Source organism: Erpetoichthys calabaricus, chromosome 4, assembly GCF_900747795.2.
Source record: "Erpetoichthys calabaricus chromosome 4, fErpCal1.3, whole genome shotgun sequence".
Classification (NCBI taxonomy): Eukaryota; Metazoa; Chordata; class Cladistia; order Polypteriformes; family Polypteridae; genus Erpetoichthys; species Erpetoichthys calabaricus.
Genome location: NC_041397.2, coordinates 260139527 through 260159436, shown reverse-complemented (window position 1 = coordinate 260159436; position 19910 = coordinate 260139527). Strand labels below are relative to the sequence as shown.

Below are 19910 nucleotides of genomic sequence, written 5' to 3'. Positions count from 1 at the left end.
ACCATAACCTCATTTGTTTGGAACTCCACATATCCAAAGGGCAACCCTACAAAGACCTAAGTTGTAAGGTGGTCTGGCTCTACCTAACTTTCAATTTTATTATTGGGCAGCAAATATACAAGCTACAAAAACCTGGACATGGACACAAATAGATAAACATACACAGGCTTGGTCCGCAATATAAATAAAATCCTGCAGTATTTCTTTATATTCCTTGCTTTGTAGCCCAATAAGTACAAGTCATCGCCAATATATTAACAACCCAACTGTGCTTCACTCACTCAGAAAATGGAACCAATGTAGGAAATATTTTAAGATAGAGAAGCTTTTATCTGTGGCACCTCTGCACGAGAACCACCTTATTCCACCCTCTTAAACATACAAAGTCTTTAATGTCTGGAAAACATTCAGGATTAAATCGCTTTGAGATTTAATTCATAGACAACATCTTTGCATCCTCCGAATAATTACACATTTCTTTCACTACCTTCAAATTAGAAGCTTTGTTAAACAAAAATTTTCCTCACCTCCCACCTACCCCTATGCCAGAAAAAATATTGATCAGTCTTGAGGACTCTGACAACATCTCCATAATATATAAAACCATTTTACAGTCCCTCCCTTTCAAAGATCCAAGAGTACAGTGGGAAAAGCATCTCTCACTCAACGTCTCAGAAACGGAGTGGAAGGTAGCAATGCACATAATTCACTTGAGCTTCATATGCACAAAGCATACAATTATTCAACTTAAAATCATATATCAAGCACATCTGTCTCATTTAAAACTGTCCAAAATGTTTCCAGGGCAAGATCCAACCTGCAAATGTTGCAATTAAGTTCCAGCCTCAATGGGCCACATGTTTTGGGCATGCACCAAATTAACATCATTCTGGACCAAAATCTTTAAATGCCTTTCAGACAGCCTTGGCATCACAATGCCTCCTAATCCAAAGGTCCTCAATCACGGTCCTGGAGAGCCACATTGGCTACAGGTTTTAATTCTAGCCAGTTTCCTAATTAGAAATCAGTCCTTGCCGATAATGAGACTTGGGACTTAACTATATGATTTGTTAGCACTTTCTTTCATCAAAGAAAAATGTTACTTAAGCTGTAGATCAGAGGTCCTCAATGGATGCAGGTTTTCACTTCAGACAATTTCTTAATTAGAACCCATTTATTTACTACCAAAGTAATTGGGCTTAATTTTAGTTATCTTGTCTGTTACAATTCTGCACATTTCATTGCCTATTTTAGTTTTTAGCAGCTGCATTTACATGTAATTGTTGCCTGTTTTTTTTAACCAGGCATTATTTCATAATGAAATGCTGATAACCAATAAACCAGCAGCTCTCCAGCTAATGTGCTTCCATTTAAACCTGTGTGTACGCACCATGAAGAATCGGTGTTAAAAAATGTTTAGAAATAAATGTGAGGGGAATTGGAAGGGGCATTAATTTTAAATCTGTTCTGTTCCACAAAACACATGGATAATGTTCTCACAGAAGGAAACTCCACAGTGCACATAAAATTTCACTTGGATGAATGAAAGCACAAGCTGAATAGTTAAATCCCAAGTTTCATTGTCAGCAAGATCCATGTTCTAATTAGGAAATTAATTGGAAGGAAAACTTGCAGCCCTCCAGGACCATGATTGAGGACCCATGTCCTAATCCATTAACAGCTGTGTTTGATGTACTTCCAGATGTAAATCAAATTCTCACTTAGGGGATCTGTACAAAATTTTTTTAGAACCTGGCAGGATCTAAATCAATAACATTTTAGAATAAGCATTTTAATTGAGGAAGCAGATTCTCTCCACAACTTTTTTTTAACTATTTATTTTTATTCATTTATTAATTTATCTATTTACTTATTGTTACTAACTTAAAGTTTTACTCTGCTGGCCTAGCACTCTCTCATGGGTGGGGGTTGATTTGTTTTGAACCTAGTTTTGTTAAACTTGACGAATAAAATCCAAAATAAATAATAAAAAGAAAGTACTACAATATAGTACTAAAGAACATGTGAACCTACAATAATGACTGAGCACTTCAACTACAAAAAATAAATAACTTTGCACAAGGATTAGTGAATGTAAATATAATCTAATCAACAAAGCAATTTTGTTAGTATTACATTAATGCTTAATTTATATAATACATGTAAACTGTTTCAACATATGCACTTTTAAGAGATTACTTTAATACTGTAGCAATCTGTTAAACTCAGGCACATTTGCTCTGTGAGTGTGGACTTTCATTTTCAAATCAGGTTTGCGGAAAGCTCTGTCAGGTTGCATTTGAATTGTGAGCTAATAGTCTTTTTTTAGTCGAGCTATAAATTCTCAAATTGACTGAGATCTGGACTCTGACTCTCCAATCCAGGATATTAACATTGGTTGTTTTAAACCCATTCCTGTGTAGCTTTGTCTTTATGCTTGGGCTGTTGCCTTGCTGGAAAAAAAATATTTTCCCAAGGCAAAGGCTTCTTGCAGACTGCATCAGGTTCTCCTTTGGAATTCTGCAGCACACATTTTATCCTCTACCCTTACAAGCCTTCTAAGATATGCTGCAATCCTCACAGTATGTTATTCTAATGGTTGAGATGGTGTGTTTTTGATAACGTACAGTGTTTGATGTCAACCAAAAATGGCATTTAGTCCGATGGCCAAAAAGTTCAATTTTGTTTATTGCCACTCCATTTTTTATTGATCAATTTAACTGAATTCCAAGGGATGTTCAGTGACTTTGGATATTTTCTTGTATCCATCTCATGACTTGTATTTTTCAATCATCTTTTCATGGAGTTACCTGGAATGTTTTTTTGTCTTCATTTTGTAGGTCAGGCTGTGACACTGACACATCACAAGCTGGACCTTTCAGATATGTGAATTCTAAACTAACAGCCTACACCAGTGAGGATTTAGGTATTCATATAACTAGGGATGCACCGATACCACTTTTTTGTAAAACGAGTACGAGTACGAGTACTTGCATTTCAGTACTCGCCGATACCGAGTACTTAATAAAAACATGATTTAAATTTACAGGTAACAGCTTTAGTCATATAATTTAACAAAAAAAACAAGAAACTCTCGTCTATCCACTGGGAGGTTAGGCTAATTAGCGACATGGGGCTAACACTGCTTGTCCAAATATCCGTGGTGAAACTAAACGCAGAGGAGGCTTGCAGTAGGCTGTGGATATGTTTTTTCACGGAGTCGTGTAGTTTAGGCAGCTCCGTGTCAGTCATGTAGCGGTGGCTTGGGACATCATATCTGGGCTCCAGAACATGGAGGAGACGCAGGAATCCCACATTTTCTACCTCCGAGAGTGGCTGGTCACTCAATGCAATGTACTCGATAACTGCCTGTGTTATTTTCACAGCACATGGATTGTCTCTGGACATTTTCTCTCGTCTTGCAAGAGTTTGCTGCAGCGTGGGTTGTGTTGGTTTAGAAGCGTGGGTAAACTCTTTGTACTCGTTGTCGTGTTGGGATGTTAGGTGCTTGATTAAATTACTTGTGTTAAATGCGCTACCTTTTGAGCCTCCTCTGGACAATTTCGCTGAGCACAATTTGCAGTCCGCCTTTGTTTTGTCGTCTTCATTCACTTTGAAATAGTTCCACATGGCTGACATGTCTCGCCTCGCCTTCTCCCCGCTCTGAGCTGCAGCCGGGGCCTGGGGGCGGGCACTCGGCGCCTGTGATTAACCCCTTACACGCCGCTCAAACATAGACATTTCTCAGACCGTGGTATCGGTCCCCGGTATCGGGGGACTTTTAACGAGTACGAGTACTTTAGAAAATGTGGTATCGAGGCCGATACCAGATACCCGTTTCGGTATCGGTGCATCCCTACATATAACCATAGTTAATCCAAAAAAAAAAATGCTTGTGTGTGAATCCAGGCTTCTTTACAAATCCTGGCCACACTTTACACGTGCTGCTATCACTCATTTTCAGTCAGGATTGTATCCAGGTATAGCTTAGTAGGAATACATATTTCTCTATTATAAAAAGAAATCCTGTCCCCTGTCCTGATAGTCTATGATACGTGATCTTCTAGGAAGATAATTTAAAGACCCGCGAGACGAAAGAGACCTGCCATGGTGCGTCTCACGGGAACATAGAACGAGAGTCTTGCAAGACACACCCTACTTACAAGCAATATCAAAAAAAACAAATCAGTAGTGTAAAGGCAGTCATGCAGCACACACAGCTCCAGGGCTCTCAGTGCATATAAGATGTATAAGGTCAATACGGTAGAAATGAATAGGGTAGAAATTAAACGTCGATGATTAAACGAAGAAGAAAGAAAAGCACAGAGAAAAGACACCCAAAAGCGAAGGAGAGAAAAAAATGGGTACAAAAAAAAGTAAAATGTCATAAACATGTTAAAAAACAAGGGGGCAAAAAACACACAGATCAGGTGAGAGATAATGAAAACAGTGGAATTCAAAAGACGCAAAAAAAATGGAGGCGCAAAACACATGCAGAGCAAGATACAGAAATAGAAAACAGAAAAAAAAAAGTGTCAAAACAAAGAAATTAAAGATCGCATTAGCGCAAATAAAGACAAATTATTACTTGGAGAAATAATGGAAATGCGAATAGACAGCAAATATATGGACATTGGTGATATGTCAGAGGAATGTAAATATTGTAAGGCTTTGAGGTTCAAGTCAGAGACCTGTAGATTGTCTAATTCGTGTTGCCATCAGGGAAAAATAGTGTTTATAAACAATGAGGAGGCGTATCCAAGAGAATTAAAAGATTTGATGTTTGGGGAAAGTAAAATCCACAAACCCTACAGGCAAAATATTCGAGTCTACAATAATCTTTTCGCATTTGCATCATTCAATGCGCAAAATGTAGATATACACAAGAATGGACCATAAGCTATGAAAATCTGTGGTCCACCAACCATTAAAGCAATGACAAGTTTAATTTCGAAAACAACACAATTCGGTCAGGTGTATATTGATGATCAAGGAGAAGCGATGCAACAGAATTGAAAGAGTTAAACGATCGTAGGTATTAGAAATTATACAGCCAATAATGGATACAAATCCGTACGTCCAAAAGTATCGCACTTTACACAAAATCTATCTGAAAAACACAGACAAAGAAGTTTTCTTGTATTTCTATATGAATCGGAAAGATCACGCACGCATATATAATAAACCAACATGTGAAGAGTTATCAGCGATAACAGTTTTGAAAGACGGAAATATCCAAAACAAAAGTAGATATTCGTGTTTATCCGAAAGCAGAACATGACTCGACAATTCTGTCTAATAATTCACCACATTCCGATCCATTACTCTTTCCCTTGCTTTTCCCAGATGCAGAAACAGGATGGTCATACAATATGAAACACATGAATTCAGAAAAACTAGTAACTCCAACACAATATTTTGGGGCAAAATTAGCGATACGCTCCAATGTATTTAACCCACGTCTGTCATCTCAATGTCTAACACAACATTACATTATTAATGCGTATCTAAAAGTCTAAGCTAATCGTCTTTTCTTTATTAAATCTAATCAAGCAAAACTTAGAATGGAACATATGCAAGGTCTCATTGATCACGTTCAAAATTCAAATATCAATAGTTCAGACAAATTCAAAATAGGTAAAGCAGTAATATTACCATCATCATATCAAGGTAGTCCAAGAGCATTGCAACAGTTATATCATGATGCAATGGCAATATCCAGAACTATAGGTCAGCCAGGTTTATTTATTACAATGACGTGCAATCCACAATGGCCAGAAATCCGGAGATTCCTGAAAAAAATGCCACTAGCTACTTCGGAACAAGATATTCCAACGTTCATAAGTAGATTGTTTTATCATAAAGTATTAATTTTATTGAAAGAACTCGAAACGGTATTCGGGAAAATCCGAGCATACATTTACACGATCGAATTTCAAAAACTGGGTTTACCTCACATGCATTTATTGGTTACTTTACAAAAAAATGATTAACTGCTGATGATGTCGACCGTTTTGTCTGTGCTGAAATTCCAAACGGAGAAAGCTATCCTGAATTATGGTACAAAGTCATTAAACACATGTCTCACGGGCCTCATTTAAAAGATTCAGCATGTTGGGACTTGAAAGAAAAAAAGTGTTTAAAAAAATTTCCAAAAGCTTTCGTTCAAACAACAGATGTGACTATGGCTGGCTTTCCAGACTATCGCCAAAGAGATAATCGTCACGAAACAAACACTTATCACGGAAAGAAAGATGAAAAAATTGTGATGATCGATAATTCAATGATTGTACCATATAACCCGTATTTACTAAAAAGATTCGACTGTCATATTAATGTTGGGTATTGTGCATCAGTGATGAGCATTAAGTACATCTACAAGTACATTCTTAAAGGACACGATAGAGTACGCGTAACTTTATCGCAAGAACAAGTACAGGACGAAGTTCAAGCATATTTAGATACTCGATACGTTAGTGCAATGGAAAGCGGATGGCATTTAATGGAATTACCAATGAACGGACGAACTCATTCTGTCTACCCGCGAGACCAAAGACACGCCCTACTTACAATCTATCAAATAGGACAATAGGCAGCAAAATATTCAGTCTTGTGAAGGATTTGAGCACACACAGATCCAGGGCTCTCAGTGCATATAAAGCGTATAAGGATAGTACGTTATAAATTAAATATCGACATCTAAGCAAAGAAGAAAGCAGCGCAGAGAAAAGAGACTCAAATGCGTTAGACATTAAAAAGAGCAAAAAAGAATAATTGAGGTGCAAATTCAGAAAATAAGGAAAGTACAGTAATTATCAGCCCGGAACAAGTGGTATTGAAAAAAAAGCACGTCCAATCCGGCTCAGAATTAAAAGACAATGAGTAAAAGAAAGTAGAACTTCATAAAGACGTTTACAAACGTTGACGCTAAACACATGCAGAGCAGGTTAGAACCTATGAAACCAGTGAAATTAGAAAGGCTCAAAAAAAAAAAAAAATTTTTTTTTTAAAAAAACCGGCACTATACACATGTGGAGAAAGTTAAAGGATATGAAAGTAGGAAAATTAGAAAATATAAAAAAAGAAAGTAAAGATCGCAGTAGTGCAAACAAACAAACTGCCTCATTTAACTATGCACCAGTCTAACTTTGGTTTTGCACAATAATTACTACACTATTGCACCTTAACACTTAATTCTACTTTATTCACATAATTGTACTTCTTTATTATGTTCTACTATACTGTTATCTTTCAATCTATGACTTTTTGTTAATCTAACTGATATTCTTCTAAGTTTGCACAGTTTATGATAAGCGGATCAGGATGCATTTCACTGCGTGTTGTCCTGTATAACTATGCATGTGACACAAAGAATCTTGAGAATTTCAAAAAAGGAGTTTACCGCACATGCATTTAAGTAACATTTATTGGTTACTTTGCTCATGTATATACATTTATCTGTCTGTTTATTTAAAAAACTACATTTACCCCAGGAGTCAAAAACGTTCTGTCTAGCCCTTGTACAAAAACCTAGACAAAAGCTGGGGTATCACCTTGGTAACCCCATGTACTTTTGGAACCGTGAGAGGTTCAATGCAGTCCAATGCAGAACTCTACTTACTTTTTTACTTTGTAAAAAAAAAATTAACTGCTGATGATGTAGATCGTTTTGTCTGTGCTGAAATTCCAAACAGAGAAACCTATCCTGACCTCATTAAAAAGATTCAGCATATTGGGACTCGCAAGATTACAAATAGTGTTTTTACAGAAGTTCTGAAATAAAAGTGAAACTAATGAAATAGCAACAATTCAATGAAAAAAAAATCTTAAAAGTGTGTATCCGGAAAACCAAATACAGGGGCTGGCAAGCGAAGCGAGCAGTGGGCGAAGCCCCCTAGTATACATTAAATGTACCTTCAGTGTCTGCAACATATAAAAAGAGGGAGGCAGAATGCAATGAAAGGACACCCTACCAATATGCATTATTCTTGCACTATAAGATTAAGGGATTTAGTAGATTTATTGTTTCAGCATAGGGAACAGCTAATTGCTGCTCACCACCACTGTATGTTGTTTAACGACCTGATCACCAGTGAATTTACATCTCCACTCTGATCACAATCTGACTGACAGTCTGTGGTATGGCACTATTTGAAAATTGAAACAGATATTGAATAGATATACTGTATTCCGGTCCGTCTTATGTTCAGATCTACAAACAACTGGTCCATCGGAACCGAACATGTTTCTAAGTTGTTGACTACCCGTAATACATATAGGGACTCTGTTGAAAGTTTGACAATACAAACTTTGTCCGCACCTTGTAATCTTGTGAATACTGTTGAATTTATTAATTTATTCTAAAGGTTAATGGCTGAACTTCAAAGTTGCTGATAAAATTATTTTTTGTTGCTTGTAACTTCTACTCACTTAAGACAGTTACGCTATGATTCTTTCGTTTTCAATTAAATTTAAGTGTTTAAATATCTCATAATACATACTGGTCATCATTATACATTTTGAATACAGACAACACTTTCTCCTGGTACTTCATTTTGGCAATAGGATCAATAGGATGGGCCAGGCCAAATATTTAAAGGAAAACATACTGGAAGGAATAGACATACTGAAAATTAAATACTGACATTAAAATTTAGCACATCTCGATTTCCTCCTCACTATAAAGACATACCTAAATGCAGGGGGAATGAAATCCGGTGGGAGAACAGGTGGTAGAGGTTGGCCTGACATGGCCATATCTATTAAATGCATGGCAAGTATGAACTCTTCTGCTGTCAGTTTCCCATCCTGGTCAATGTCAGAAAGGTTCCTGTAAAAACAAATGTGAAGGTTAAAAGGTTCTGGCTCCTTAAAACAACAAATAGTATAACTACATGCACTATAGGATGGTGTTGAGTTTTGCAATGTATTGATCCTCATTCTGCACTGGTGAAAATTATGTTTCTAAATTAGTTAGCTAGAGCATAAATTACAGTGCTGCTACAAATTTTTCTGAACCCACTCATTTCATTTCGGGGTTAAACAGCTGCAGACCGTACACCAACCAACACTCTATGGCAGGAACGTGAATGGTGTGCAAGTCTACTTATGAGAAAACTCACACATGAACCTTGAGGCAGATAGGCCCTTACCAGGGCGGGACACCACTACATTGGAAGGACCGGGGGAAGGAGCATTTGCGGATAATTGCCTCCCCCGAAGCTCACCGCCTGGGGGCGCCTGGAGAATTGTTGAGCCCTTTAATGCAGCACTGCTGCCACACCCGGAAGTGCTGCTGGAACTGGGTAAATGAGCACCTGGAGCACTTCGGGTGCCTTATAAAAGGAGCCAGCAGCCACTACTGCAAGAGACAGAGTCGGGTGGGAGAAGATTAAGCTCGCCAGGAGGTGTGGAGTCGAGAGAAAACAGGAAGAAGAGAAGGTTGTGTGCTGACCTGTGCTTTGTACTTGGGACTGTGCTGTACTGGTGGGAAACATGCAAAGGCGTTTCCCATGGAAAAGACAGAACAGTGTGTGTGTTATGCTTACACTTGTGTTGGAGTTAGGGAGGTGGTACGCGCTCTACTTTACATATTTCCTTTCAGATATAGAAGGAAACCTGAGCACCAGAAAACATGAAAGGCATTATAATGCCACATTGTGACATTTCCTAGATATCGGTGCCATTTTTGTTCATCGGGGCTTATTTAGATTTTGTGCTCTCAAAACCACATGTTTTATATATATATATATATATATATATATATATATATATATATATATATATATATATATATATATATATATATATATATAAAACCACAACACCATAAAGTACATATTTAGGTTTCCACTCAAGCAAGCCATGAAAATACCTTATAAAGACAAGTATCTCTGAAAGATCTAATGAAGGAAAATCCTAAGAACACACTATAGGTATGTCAGGAGTTCAGGGGTAGTTCCATCAATATGCTCATCCAAGAAGTTACTGTATAAGCAGAGATGGATGACAACCAATAATAGGCCAATTCCTGTAGCCAGTCCCTACCCAGTCTCCTGAAGCTGTGAGGAAGAAACTGCAACTAAACAAATTGCATCCTACATTAAACGAAATGTATAAATTGGTCTTGGGAGAGCCACTGTGGGTGCATGCACAACTAAGCCCAGTGATATACTGGTACCCAGTTCAGGGTTTCCTCTTGTTTGGCCCCTAATACGGATGGAATACTTTCCAGCTTTCTCAGTACTCAAAAATCCCAGTATGAGGGAGTACATCAAAATGGATATTTGGATGTAAAGGGAAGCTTTTAGAAATGACACACTGTGTCAGTATTAGGATTTGAACGCATAACCTCAAAGTTTGAAATCCAAAGCCTTAACCACTACATGACACTGCCTGCTCCACACTGAACTGCTGGCATTTAAAGATTGCTTGCATTGCATCTTTTTAGTGCATGCATTATCTTATATGTGATATTATGAAATGTAAGTTATCTAAATGTTGTTGCAAAGATAAAGATCTAGCTGGAAAACCTATTTTTTTTTTTTTTAAACAATCTTCTACTTTAAATTGATAGCTTTGCTAATGACTACAAATTCAGTGAACTCCCTTAACACTCGAATTACCAGAGCCTACGAAAAAACTCGTAGATCCGGCCCACCTTAAATCGCTTCTTAAATCCGTTCACACCTCTCCGCCAGCATCCTTTGTCCTCTAAATGTGCTGATAAAAGACAAGCTGCCAGCAGCCGGCTATTCCATCCCCCCACCGACTTAGAACGTGCACGAACTTTTCCCAGCTCATGCCTTGATTGATTATCTGGGAGTGAAGTGGAGTTTTGGAGTGGAAATAATAGATCGTTATTTGGAACACACGCATTTCATGTGTGTTCCGTTTCTACAGTAATCTGTGTAAACACATTGTTAAAACAGAAACTTTTTCATATTTTAGTAATAAATGTTATAAAATGTAGGCATAAACTATAGAATGTGTAAAGCCCGAGTTCCAAAGATCAAATAAACACTTTCACAAAAGCTTCAAGGATGCTATAACAGTTTCCGTGGCGTAGCGCGCTAAGATTTGCTTTTTAGAGCGCAGCAGCTTTGCCGTGCCTTACAGACCTGAGTTCAATTCCCCGCTGGGGATAAAGTGTTGCTTTTTTTTTTTTTTTCTTTTTAACCTAAAGTGTTGCTTTTTTTTCTTTTCTTTTTAACCTCAAACGGACATAAAATTTATAAATCGGTATGCACTGTCAGTTAATGAGATCGTTATATTTTCAGGTGGGATGCTCCTTTTAAAATATTTTTTTGAACAATTGAGACTGCAATTAACATGAACAACTGTCCCTATAACTGTTATTTTTAAGATCCATAACACACAGACAGACAGAGCACTGCGTAAAAGAGAGACAGACAGGCAGAGATATATAAATAAACAGGGAAGGCACATGTACTGAAAGAAAAAAAAGATCAACATGTGCGTTGTTCCTGCTGCACTGAATAAGCTCACGTGCTCTAACATCACCCCTCCCCCCAATCTGACTCTCTAAGTAACAGCACAAGTACATACGCAAACCAAGTGCATGTGTGTACTGTATAATATTAACAAAAAGAGCAGCTTACTACTGAAAACGGCAAATATAGGAGTGAGTGGGGATTGAACCGGAGACTCTTGATTACACTACGAGTTTTTTCGTAGGCTCTGGTAATTCTAGTGTTAAACTTGATTATCAACTAAAAGACTTATGACCTTGGCAATGTCAGACCTCCATTCTGAATGATCCTATAAATCTCTGCCACTCTGTAAAATCAGTATGCCTGGATTTATGGAAAGATCTAGTTTCCAACACGTCGCTCGCGAACTACCAGTAGCTTGCCAAAGGGTTAATGAAGCCTACATAATTTTGAAAAGATGATTAGCCAAATTAGGGGTGGGCGATCTTTCCAAAAAATCCTATCATGATCCACAATCTGAATTGCAATCTATCTTTTCAATGTGGCATACACTTAAGAGAATATCCGGATTCAAACTCATTACGACCTAAGTAACACTTTATTTTAAATATCAAACAAAGTTTAATTCAATTGTTCTCTTGTTCACTAGCTAAGCGGAGTTAAGGAACACGCCCCGAAGCTGGCGACTGAGTAAGGAGAGCCCCCCCCTCACCTCGGCTCGCTGCGTGTTTCTTGGATTCGCGGAAATAAATCGGTACCGCAAACGAACTATGATACATAGTGAAATGAGAGAAGTCGCAAAATCAACCGGAATGTTCAAACAAATTATAGAAAAAAAACAATCTAAATCCGTTAAGTAATTCTCTCGTTTAAAGTGGACAGACATACAGATAGACAGACATTGGATTTTATATATTATATATTCGTAAACCTTCAAAATAATGTGCAGTTAAAGTCTCAACAGCATTCTCAGCATTTCTGGAGCTTAGCAGAGCCAAATAACTCAGAATCTTCACCAAGCAGCTCTGAAAATGTCAGTTTTGTTTGGGTCTACATACCTCTATGAGTCTCCCTTTTCTGACATGACTGTCATTAAATCAAAGTTCAGAACAAGACTGACAGATGAACATTTAAATGACTCCATAAGAGCGAACCTAAGTGGCTACACTCCACCAGACACCTTCCTCTCTTGTTGACTCCATGCAGTGCCAGTCATCTGACTAACTAAAAATCACATCACACATGCAACTGGACATGTGAATACTTTTGTGAAGTGAAACAGTGACATGTAACAAAATGACAAATGAATAAGAAATATCTGTGTATTTGTAATTGCATTGTTTTGTTTTGATAGCATTCATGTTTTAATTCAATAGTGTGAGATACACTAGAAAATGCATACAGACATACAAAATGTACTTGCAGGTGAACTAAATATTTTTTTGTGATGTTTTAATGCAAAATGTGAGTTGTGGACACCAACATTTTGTAAATGTTCAGGCAAAACAAGCTTATTCAGTTTGTTTGGGTTGAAATAAACTATGAGAATAAACATTAGAAAACATGAGTAGCTCTTGGCCATTTTCATTTTGTAAAAGTAGCTCTCAGGAAAAAAAGGTTGAAGACCCCTGATATAGAATGTCATTAGACATACAAGGATCGAAGAAGTACACATCAAAAAAGGAAGCCAGCCACAGGGAAATGATCTACGATAAGGATTTTGACTGCCTTTTTCCAAAAGCTAATTTCTTTAATAATATATATGTTAAGATAAGCTCATAATATATATATGAAACAACTTACCAAATAGAGGCAAGCTGTGCTTGGGGTAAACTTGATTGCATAAGAATAGTTCTCGCCTGTGGGCCTGAAGATAAAAACCAAATTTTTTCATTACAAAAAAAAACCAAAAAAAAAAAAACCCACACACACACATTTTTGAATAAACTACTGTACAGAAACAAATAACAAAACATTCTATTTATTGATAATACACAACAAAAATTACATTTCTTTTCACTTGGGATAAAGGTCATCCATAAAATTAAATTGAAAAAGCTAGCTGAAAATGCTGTGAAAGGGAGTTTGCTAAAGAGCAGAAAAAGCAACCTAGTAAAAAGTCACATTATTTTATGTACAGCGATCCCCCGCCTATCGCAGAAGTTACGTTCCAGACCCACCCATGATAGGTGAAAATCCGCGATATAGAAAGACCACTTTTTTTTTTATTTATAGTTTTTGCCTTAAAATACCCATCCCACAAGCTTTAAACACAAATAAACTTATTAAAACACACTTTGTAAACACATATGATATGTGGATGTCGGGCTAAGGATATGAGTAACATCTCTCTATTATAAAACATTTTAACGTCACACAAGACAAGGCAGTGAGACAGAAGGACAGCTGCTGTACAGGCTTTTAAATGAGCCAGGACAAGCATCTTGGCAGAAGCAGCACAAAGTCCACTTCTCCTTAGTATGCATTCAGCTCCCCCCTTCATGACGCGAAGTGGCAGGAGCGTAGCGCGCCCCCATGGAGTGGGGGGGGGGGGTGTTTGAGCGAAGCGATTGAGACCAGATCATCTCGGACAAACACTTTAACGACACGCCCTACTTACAAACAATTTTAAACAAGTTCACTAACATCTAATCTACCAGTTGTTGGAATGCTTTTGGCGAGAAGCAGAACACGCAACTTGCCAGCAGCAGCTGCAGAAACCCAGCAGATGATCCGTGCACTTCTCCTTAGCGTGTGTTCAGCCCTCACCCCCCCACCTCTTCCTCCTCCTTCAGAACGCACAGTGCGACAAGCAGAACAGGCATCTTGGTAGAAGCACAAAGCCAGTAGCTGATCTGTCCACTTCTGCTTAACGTGCGTTCAGCTCCCCCCCTTCACAAAGCGAGCGGCAGAGACGCGAAGTGGCAAAAGGACAGCTGCTGTACAGGCTTTTAAGTGATTGACGCAAACCATGACAAGCACAACACACAGCTGGCCAGCAGCGGCAGCAAGACATCAGCTGAACCGATCTCATCTCTTTAGTGTGCGTTCAGACCCCCCCTTTCACAATGCGAGCAGCGTTATAAGTGCCGCGAGAAAGATATTTAACCACGCCCGGAGCAGGAAATAAAGGACAAATATTGTTTTACAAAAGTTTTAAAGTAAAAATGAAAATAATGCATATGTAACAATTTCCATGAAAATAACAATCTTGTTAAATTGTTTATCCGGTAAACCAAACCCAGGGGTGGGCAAGCGAAGCAAGCAGGGGGCTCTGCCCCCTAGTAATAATAATAGTATTAATAAATCTGCGATGTAGCGGGGGCACGATAGCTGAACTGTGATACAGCGGGGGATCACTGTATTCTTATTTTACTTTGTCACATGCTAAATGATATTCAAAAATCCCATTTTCTTCCACAACCCTTTACACACTTTAAAACTTCAACTAAAATTTCCTACCTCTTACTATGATACACCCACTATAATAATCCTTTGTTTCCTCTAGGTTGCATTTCCACCTTCCGTTTTTGGGTATCCCCTTAAACAATCTTTGCTCTATCTAGTAGCCATTAGTACCTGCTTATTTGTCCACTAAACATATTTTCTTATCTTTTTGCTGCGTCTTCTGGACAGTAGAACTTGTACACTGTGCCCGTCACACTAAGCATTTTCGGGCCTTCTTTGCATTTCTTTGCTTGCACATAAGCACAAATCTCTAAAACACTGAACCTCCACCCTTTGCAGTTAGACAAGTCTTACTACATGAAGCATTTCTCAGAGATCACACCATATACAAGATCAACAATATAAACCATATGAATAGTAAAATTAGGAAGCGCCTACAAAAGAAAGCATCAACTAATAAAAATACACATTAGATGGTTCAAACTAGGATTTAATAAAAACATAGTGAAACTAAAAAAACTACAATAGGTAATATTAAAGTTTTTTTATTTATTTATTTATTTTTTTACTTTAAAAGGTTTAAGGGATTTCCCTTGTTTATGTGTATCCAGCTGAAACGCCATCACTGCCTTATGGTCTAATTTCTATTAGTTTTTCTAAGAATTCAGAAGTTTCGTTATTTTTTTTTTATAAATGAAGATTATAACAAAAAGTAGAAATACCTGTTAAATGTCCACTCATCATTTTGTCATGGCTGTTAAAGAGCTGCCTATATTTGAGCCGCGATGACTGTGGAACAGCCCAGTCTGTAGCTGTTATTACAGTTGGCTGTGCTCTGAAATACAAGGTAACAACAATAAATAAGGTAAAAATGAGTTATTCACTCTGTACTGATAAAAACCAATATAAACCATATTTTCAGAACAGAAGTTGCAATATCCTCTGTAACATATGGGGTAAGTAAAATATTACAATTACAATTTATTCATGACCCATATGTGGCAGGGAAGACGAGTATTACGTTTTGAATGATGACAGCTATTAAATTCCAACAGCCTTCCAACATTTAGAAACTCTGCCATTTTGAAGTAACATAAGAATACTCACAAGTCCATTTTTTAACACTCAATTCCTCTTCTAGTTTAGAAGCAAATGCTACATTTAACTACTATGCAACAAAACTGTTCCCATGAAAAACTGTAGCAAACACAGTTACAAAAACACCAGAAAACATTATTGTAAATGATCCCTCCCTTGTCTGGCTAATCTTTCTTTCCCAGAAAGACCATAATGAGGGCACACCTTACATTAAGCATGGCAGATAAAGTGCAAGTGTGTAACAGTACATTCACATACTATTTGGTGTTGGAGTGGTTCTACATAATGAAATACATACATAACTAGCAATATTAAATTTGAACGTTTCACATATATTTCAAACACAACAATATCTTAATGGCTAATAATGAATTGTGCATTCTAACACCAAAGACAAACCATGGTTAGGGAAGTGTGTGTAAAATGACAGTGAAAAAATCATTCTCTTCACTTTAAATAAAGTGAGTGCATAGTTTTTGTAAATTTATTTTGCTTCCAATATCTGATAAATTGCAGCTGAAAATGTTTAAAGAATTATGTTGGTAAAAAAGACAAAGCTTATTATTCTACAAGCATTTGAATAATTACTATTTTCTAATTAAACAACAGTTTTTGAGTCTTTTTTTACTGCAGTCTCCATGTCAAAGAGGGCACTATCAATATTGTGCAATGTTGGATCACAACCCACAATGAGACTGCAAAAATAATCCAACTATTCTAAGCGTTATTTACTTTTAATAATAACAATAATAATAATAATAATAATAATAATAATAGTAGTAGTACATTTTATTTATATAGCGCCTTTCCTATGCAAGGCGCTTCACAGAGTCTTAGAAAAAAAAAACATTGGATACAAATGTTTTCATGAATAGAACAATGAAACAGATAAAGCATTAAATAGAATAAAAGGCCAACAAACAGAGTAAAATACTAAATTTCATAACTAAAAGAAAAACCTAACAAATAACCTAATATGTGATATAACAGAGACACAAATCTCTGGATCGGTTCGCAGCCGAGTGTGAAGCGGCTGGGATGGGAATCAACACCTCCAAATCCGAGACCATGGTCCTCAGCCGGAAAAGATGGAGTGCCTTCTCAGGGTTGGGAGCGAGATCCTGCCCCAAGTGGAGGAGTTTAAGTATCTCGGGGTCTTGTTCATGAGTGAGGGAAGAATGGAGCGTGAGATTGACAGGCGGAGCGGTGCGGCGTCCGCAGTGATGCGGGCTCTGCATCGGTCTGTTGTGGTGAAAAAGGAGCTGAGCCGTAAGGCAAAGTTTTCAATTTACAAGTCGATCTATGTTCCTACCCTCACCTATGGTCATGAGCTATGGGTAGTGACCGAAAGAACGAGATCGCGAATACAAGCGGCTGAAATGAGTTTTTTCCCCCGCAGAGTGTCTGGGCTCTCCCTTAACGGCAGGGTGAGAAGCTCAGTCATCCGGGAGGGGCTCAGAGTAGAGTTGCTGCTCCTCCGCATCAAGAGGAGTCAGATGAAGTGGCTCGGGCATCTGATCAGGATGGCTCCTGGACGCCTCCCTGGTGAAGTGTTCCGGGCACGTCCAACTGGGAGGAGGCCCCAGGGAAGACCCAGGACACGCTGGAGGGACTATGTCTCCTGGCTGGCCTGGGAACGCCTCGGGATTCTCCCAGAAGAGCTAGAAGAAGTGGCCGAGGAGAGGGAAGTCTGGGCATCTCTGCTCAAGCTGCTGCCCCCGCGACCCGACCTCGGAAAAGTGGAAGAGGATGGATGGACAAATTATCCTGAGCACCTGGACAGAGAGGTAAACTAAAAGAAAGGACAGAATGTTAAGAGCCTTCCTAAATAGATGAGTTTTAAGTTGTTTTTTTAAAAGAATGAATGGAGTCAGCTGATCTAATTAATTTCGGGATGTCATTCCAAAGTCTGGGTGCTATGGAGCTGAAGGCCCCGTCACCCATAGAGTGCAGGTTAGTGTGAGGCACAACAAGATTACCAGAATCAGAGGACCTTAGTAGGCGAACAGGAGCATAGTGATTTAGAAGGTCACTAATGTAGTCCGGCACGAGGCCATTTAAAGCTTTGTAGGTTTATTAATAGAATTTTACATTCAATCCTGTAAGACACGGGGAGCCAGTGAAGGCGAAGCAGGATGGGTGTGATGTACTCACTGTTGCTGGTTCGTGTAAGGACTCTTGCAGCGGAGTTTTGAATCAACTGGAGCTGTGATATAAGATTAGAAGGGGCACCTGCCAGCAGCGAGTTACAATAATCGATGCAGGATGTGATAAAAGCATGGACAAATTTCTCAGCATTAGAAAAGGAGAGGAATGACGAACATGGGACATGTTACAGAGGTGAAAGTAAGAAAGTTTCTTAATGTGGTTTATGTGCGCGGAAAAAGAAAGGGAGGAATCAAAAATGACACCAAGATTTCTTGTATCAGAAAAAGATCTGATGAGATCGCCGTCAAGAGTGACTGAAAAGGAACTAATTTTCTTAAGTAGTGCTTTAGTGCCAATTTGCAGGAGTCCAGTTTTGTTGCAATTTAATTTTAAAGAGTTCTGCTCATCCAGGTTTTAATTTCACCGAGGCAAGTTGTGAGCTGCGAAAACTATGATAAAATTGCACTTTTGACATTGAAATAGAGTTGAGTGTCAGCTGCATAAAGATGATAACCCAGTCCATAGCTACGAATAATATGGCCAAGGGGAAGCATATAAATACAGAAGAGAAGAGGGCCGAGGACAGAGCCCTGAGGAACTTCTTGTGTGACTGGCGCTGAGCTGGATCTGCTGTTGCCAAGACTAACAAACTCTTGCCTATCAGTCAGATAGGACTTGAACCACTGGAGGGCAGTGCCAGAGATACCCAGCATGTTCTCCATTCTGGACAGTAGAATGTCATGTCTGACAGTGTCAAATGCTGCACTGAGGTCTAACAGAGTTAATATGCTGGTTTGTCCAGAGTCTGCTGCCATAAGCAAATCAATTGTTACCTGAAGAAGAGCAGTTTCACAGCTGTGCTGCGCCCTGAAACCAGACTAAAATGGTTCCATCTAATTATTAGAGGTTAAGTAATTGGTGAGCTGGCAGGCTACAACACGCTCAAGAACTTTTGACAAAAAAGTTAAGTGAGAAATAGGCCGAAAATTGTTAGGATCGTCACCATCAAGACCAGACTTTTTTTAACATGGGGGTTACAGAAGCAATTTTAAAAGTGGCTGGCACAAACCCAGCGTCGAAGGATGTATTGTTTATTTTCGTAAGTCAGGATTATGGCATGAAGGCAGAATTTAAGAAGTGTGGGGGGGTGGAGTCCAGTAAACAAGTAGTTGGCCTCATCTTACAAAGCAGGTCATTAACAAATGCCGATGTGACTGGTGAAAATTTAGAAAAGGAGCTGGATGGAGTGGGAAGACAGGGAAGGATATAAATGGATGATGGATTTATGTTAGTTGAATTATTTAGATCTTTAATTTTATTGTGGAAAAAGTGGAGGAATTTTTCACAGACTTGAGTAGAGGAGGTAATTTGGCCAGATGCAGGTTGAAGAAATTTATTAACTACAGAGAACAAAACCCTTGGGTTATCATGGACACTTTCTATTATTCGGTCATAATGTGTTTTTGGCTGCATTTAGTGCATCTCTGTAAGCCCTTTGATGGTCAGAGAAAGCCTGGATGTGAACAGTGAAGCCAGTCTTACGTGACATTCTCTCAAGGTGTTGGCCAGTTGCTTTCATAGAGCGTAGCTATGAATTATACCGTGGAGCTGAATACTTAAAGGAAACCTCATGTTTTAAAGTTTTAGTTTAAATTATTTACTTACGTTGCAACCTCAAATGATTGTGCCTTTTGTAGTTTTGAACCTGACCGGCTGAAGGAGGAATTCTTGGTGAGTGTTGCAGCTGCAGATAAAAAGCAAAAAACAACCGACTATAAAAAGAGTAATTTTTAATAGTTGTTA

At 38.3% G+C, this 19910-nt stretch overlaps 1 protein-coding gene across 4 annotated transcripts in view; it reads right to left on the bottom strand.

Annotated features, from left to right (window-relative positions):
- Positions 1-19910, bottom strand: part of itsn1 (intersectin 1 (SH3 domain protein)) — a 282819-nt gene that overhangs the window by 162170 nt on the left and 100739 nt on the right. For all 4 annotated transcript variants that reach the window (XM_028800700.2, XM_028800701.2, XM_028800703.2 and 1 more), the window contains 4 exons: positions 19773-19851; positions 15584-15696; positions 13257-13320; positions 8693-8830 (listed from right to left, as the gene is read on the bottom strand). In XM_028800700.2, coding sequence (XP_028656533.2) covers positions 8693-8830; positions 13257-13320; positions 15584-15696; positions 19773-19851 — 394 coding nt within the window. The remainder of the gene's footprint in view (positions 1-8692; positions 8831-13256; positions 13321-15583; positions 15697-19772; positions 19852-19910) is intronic.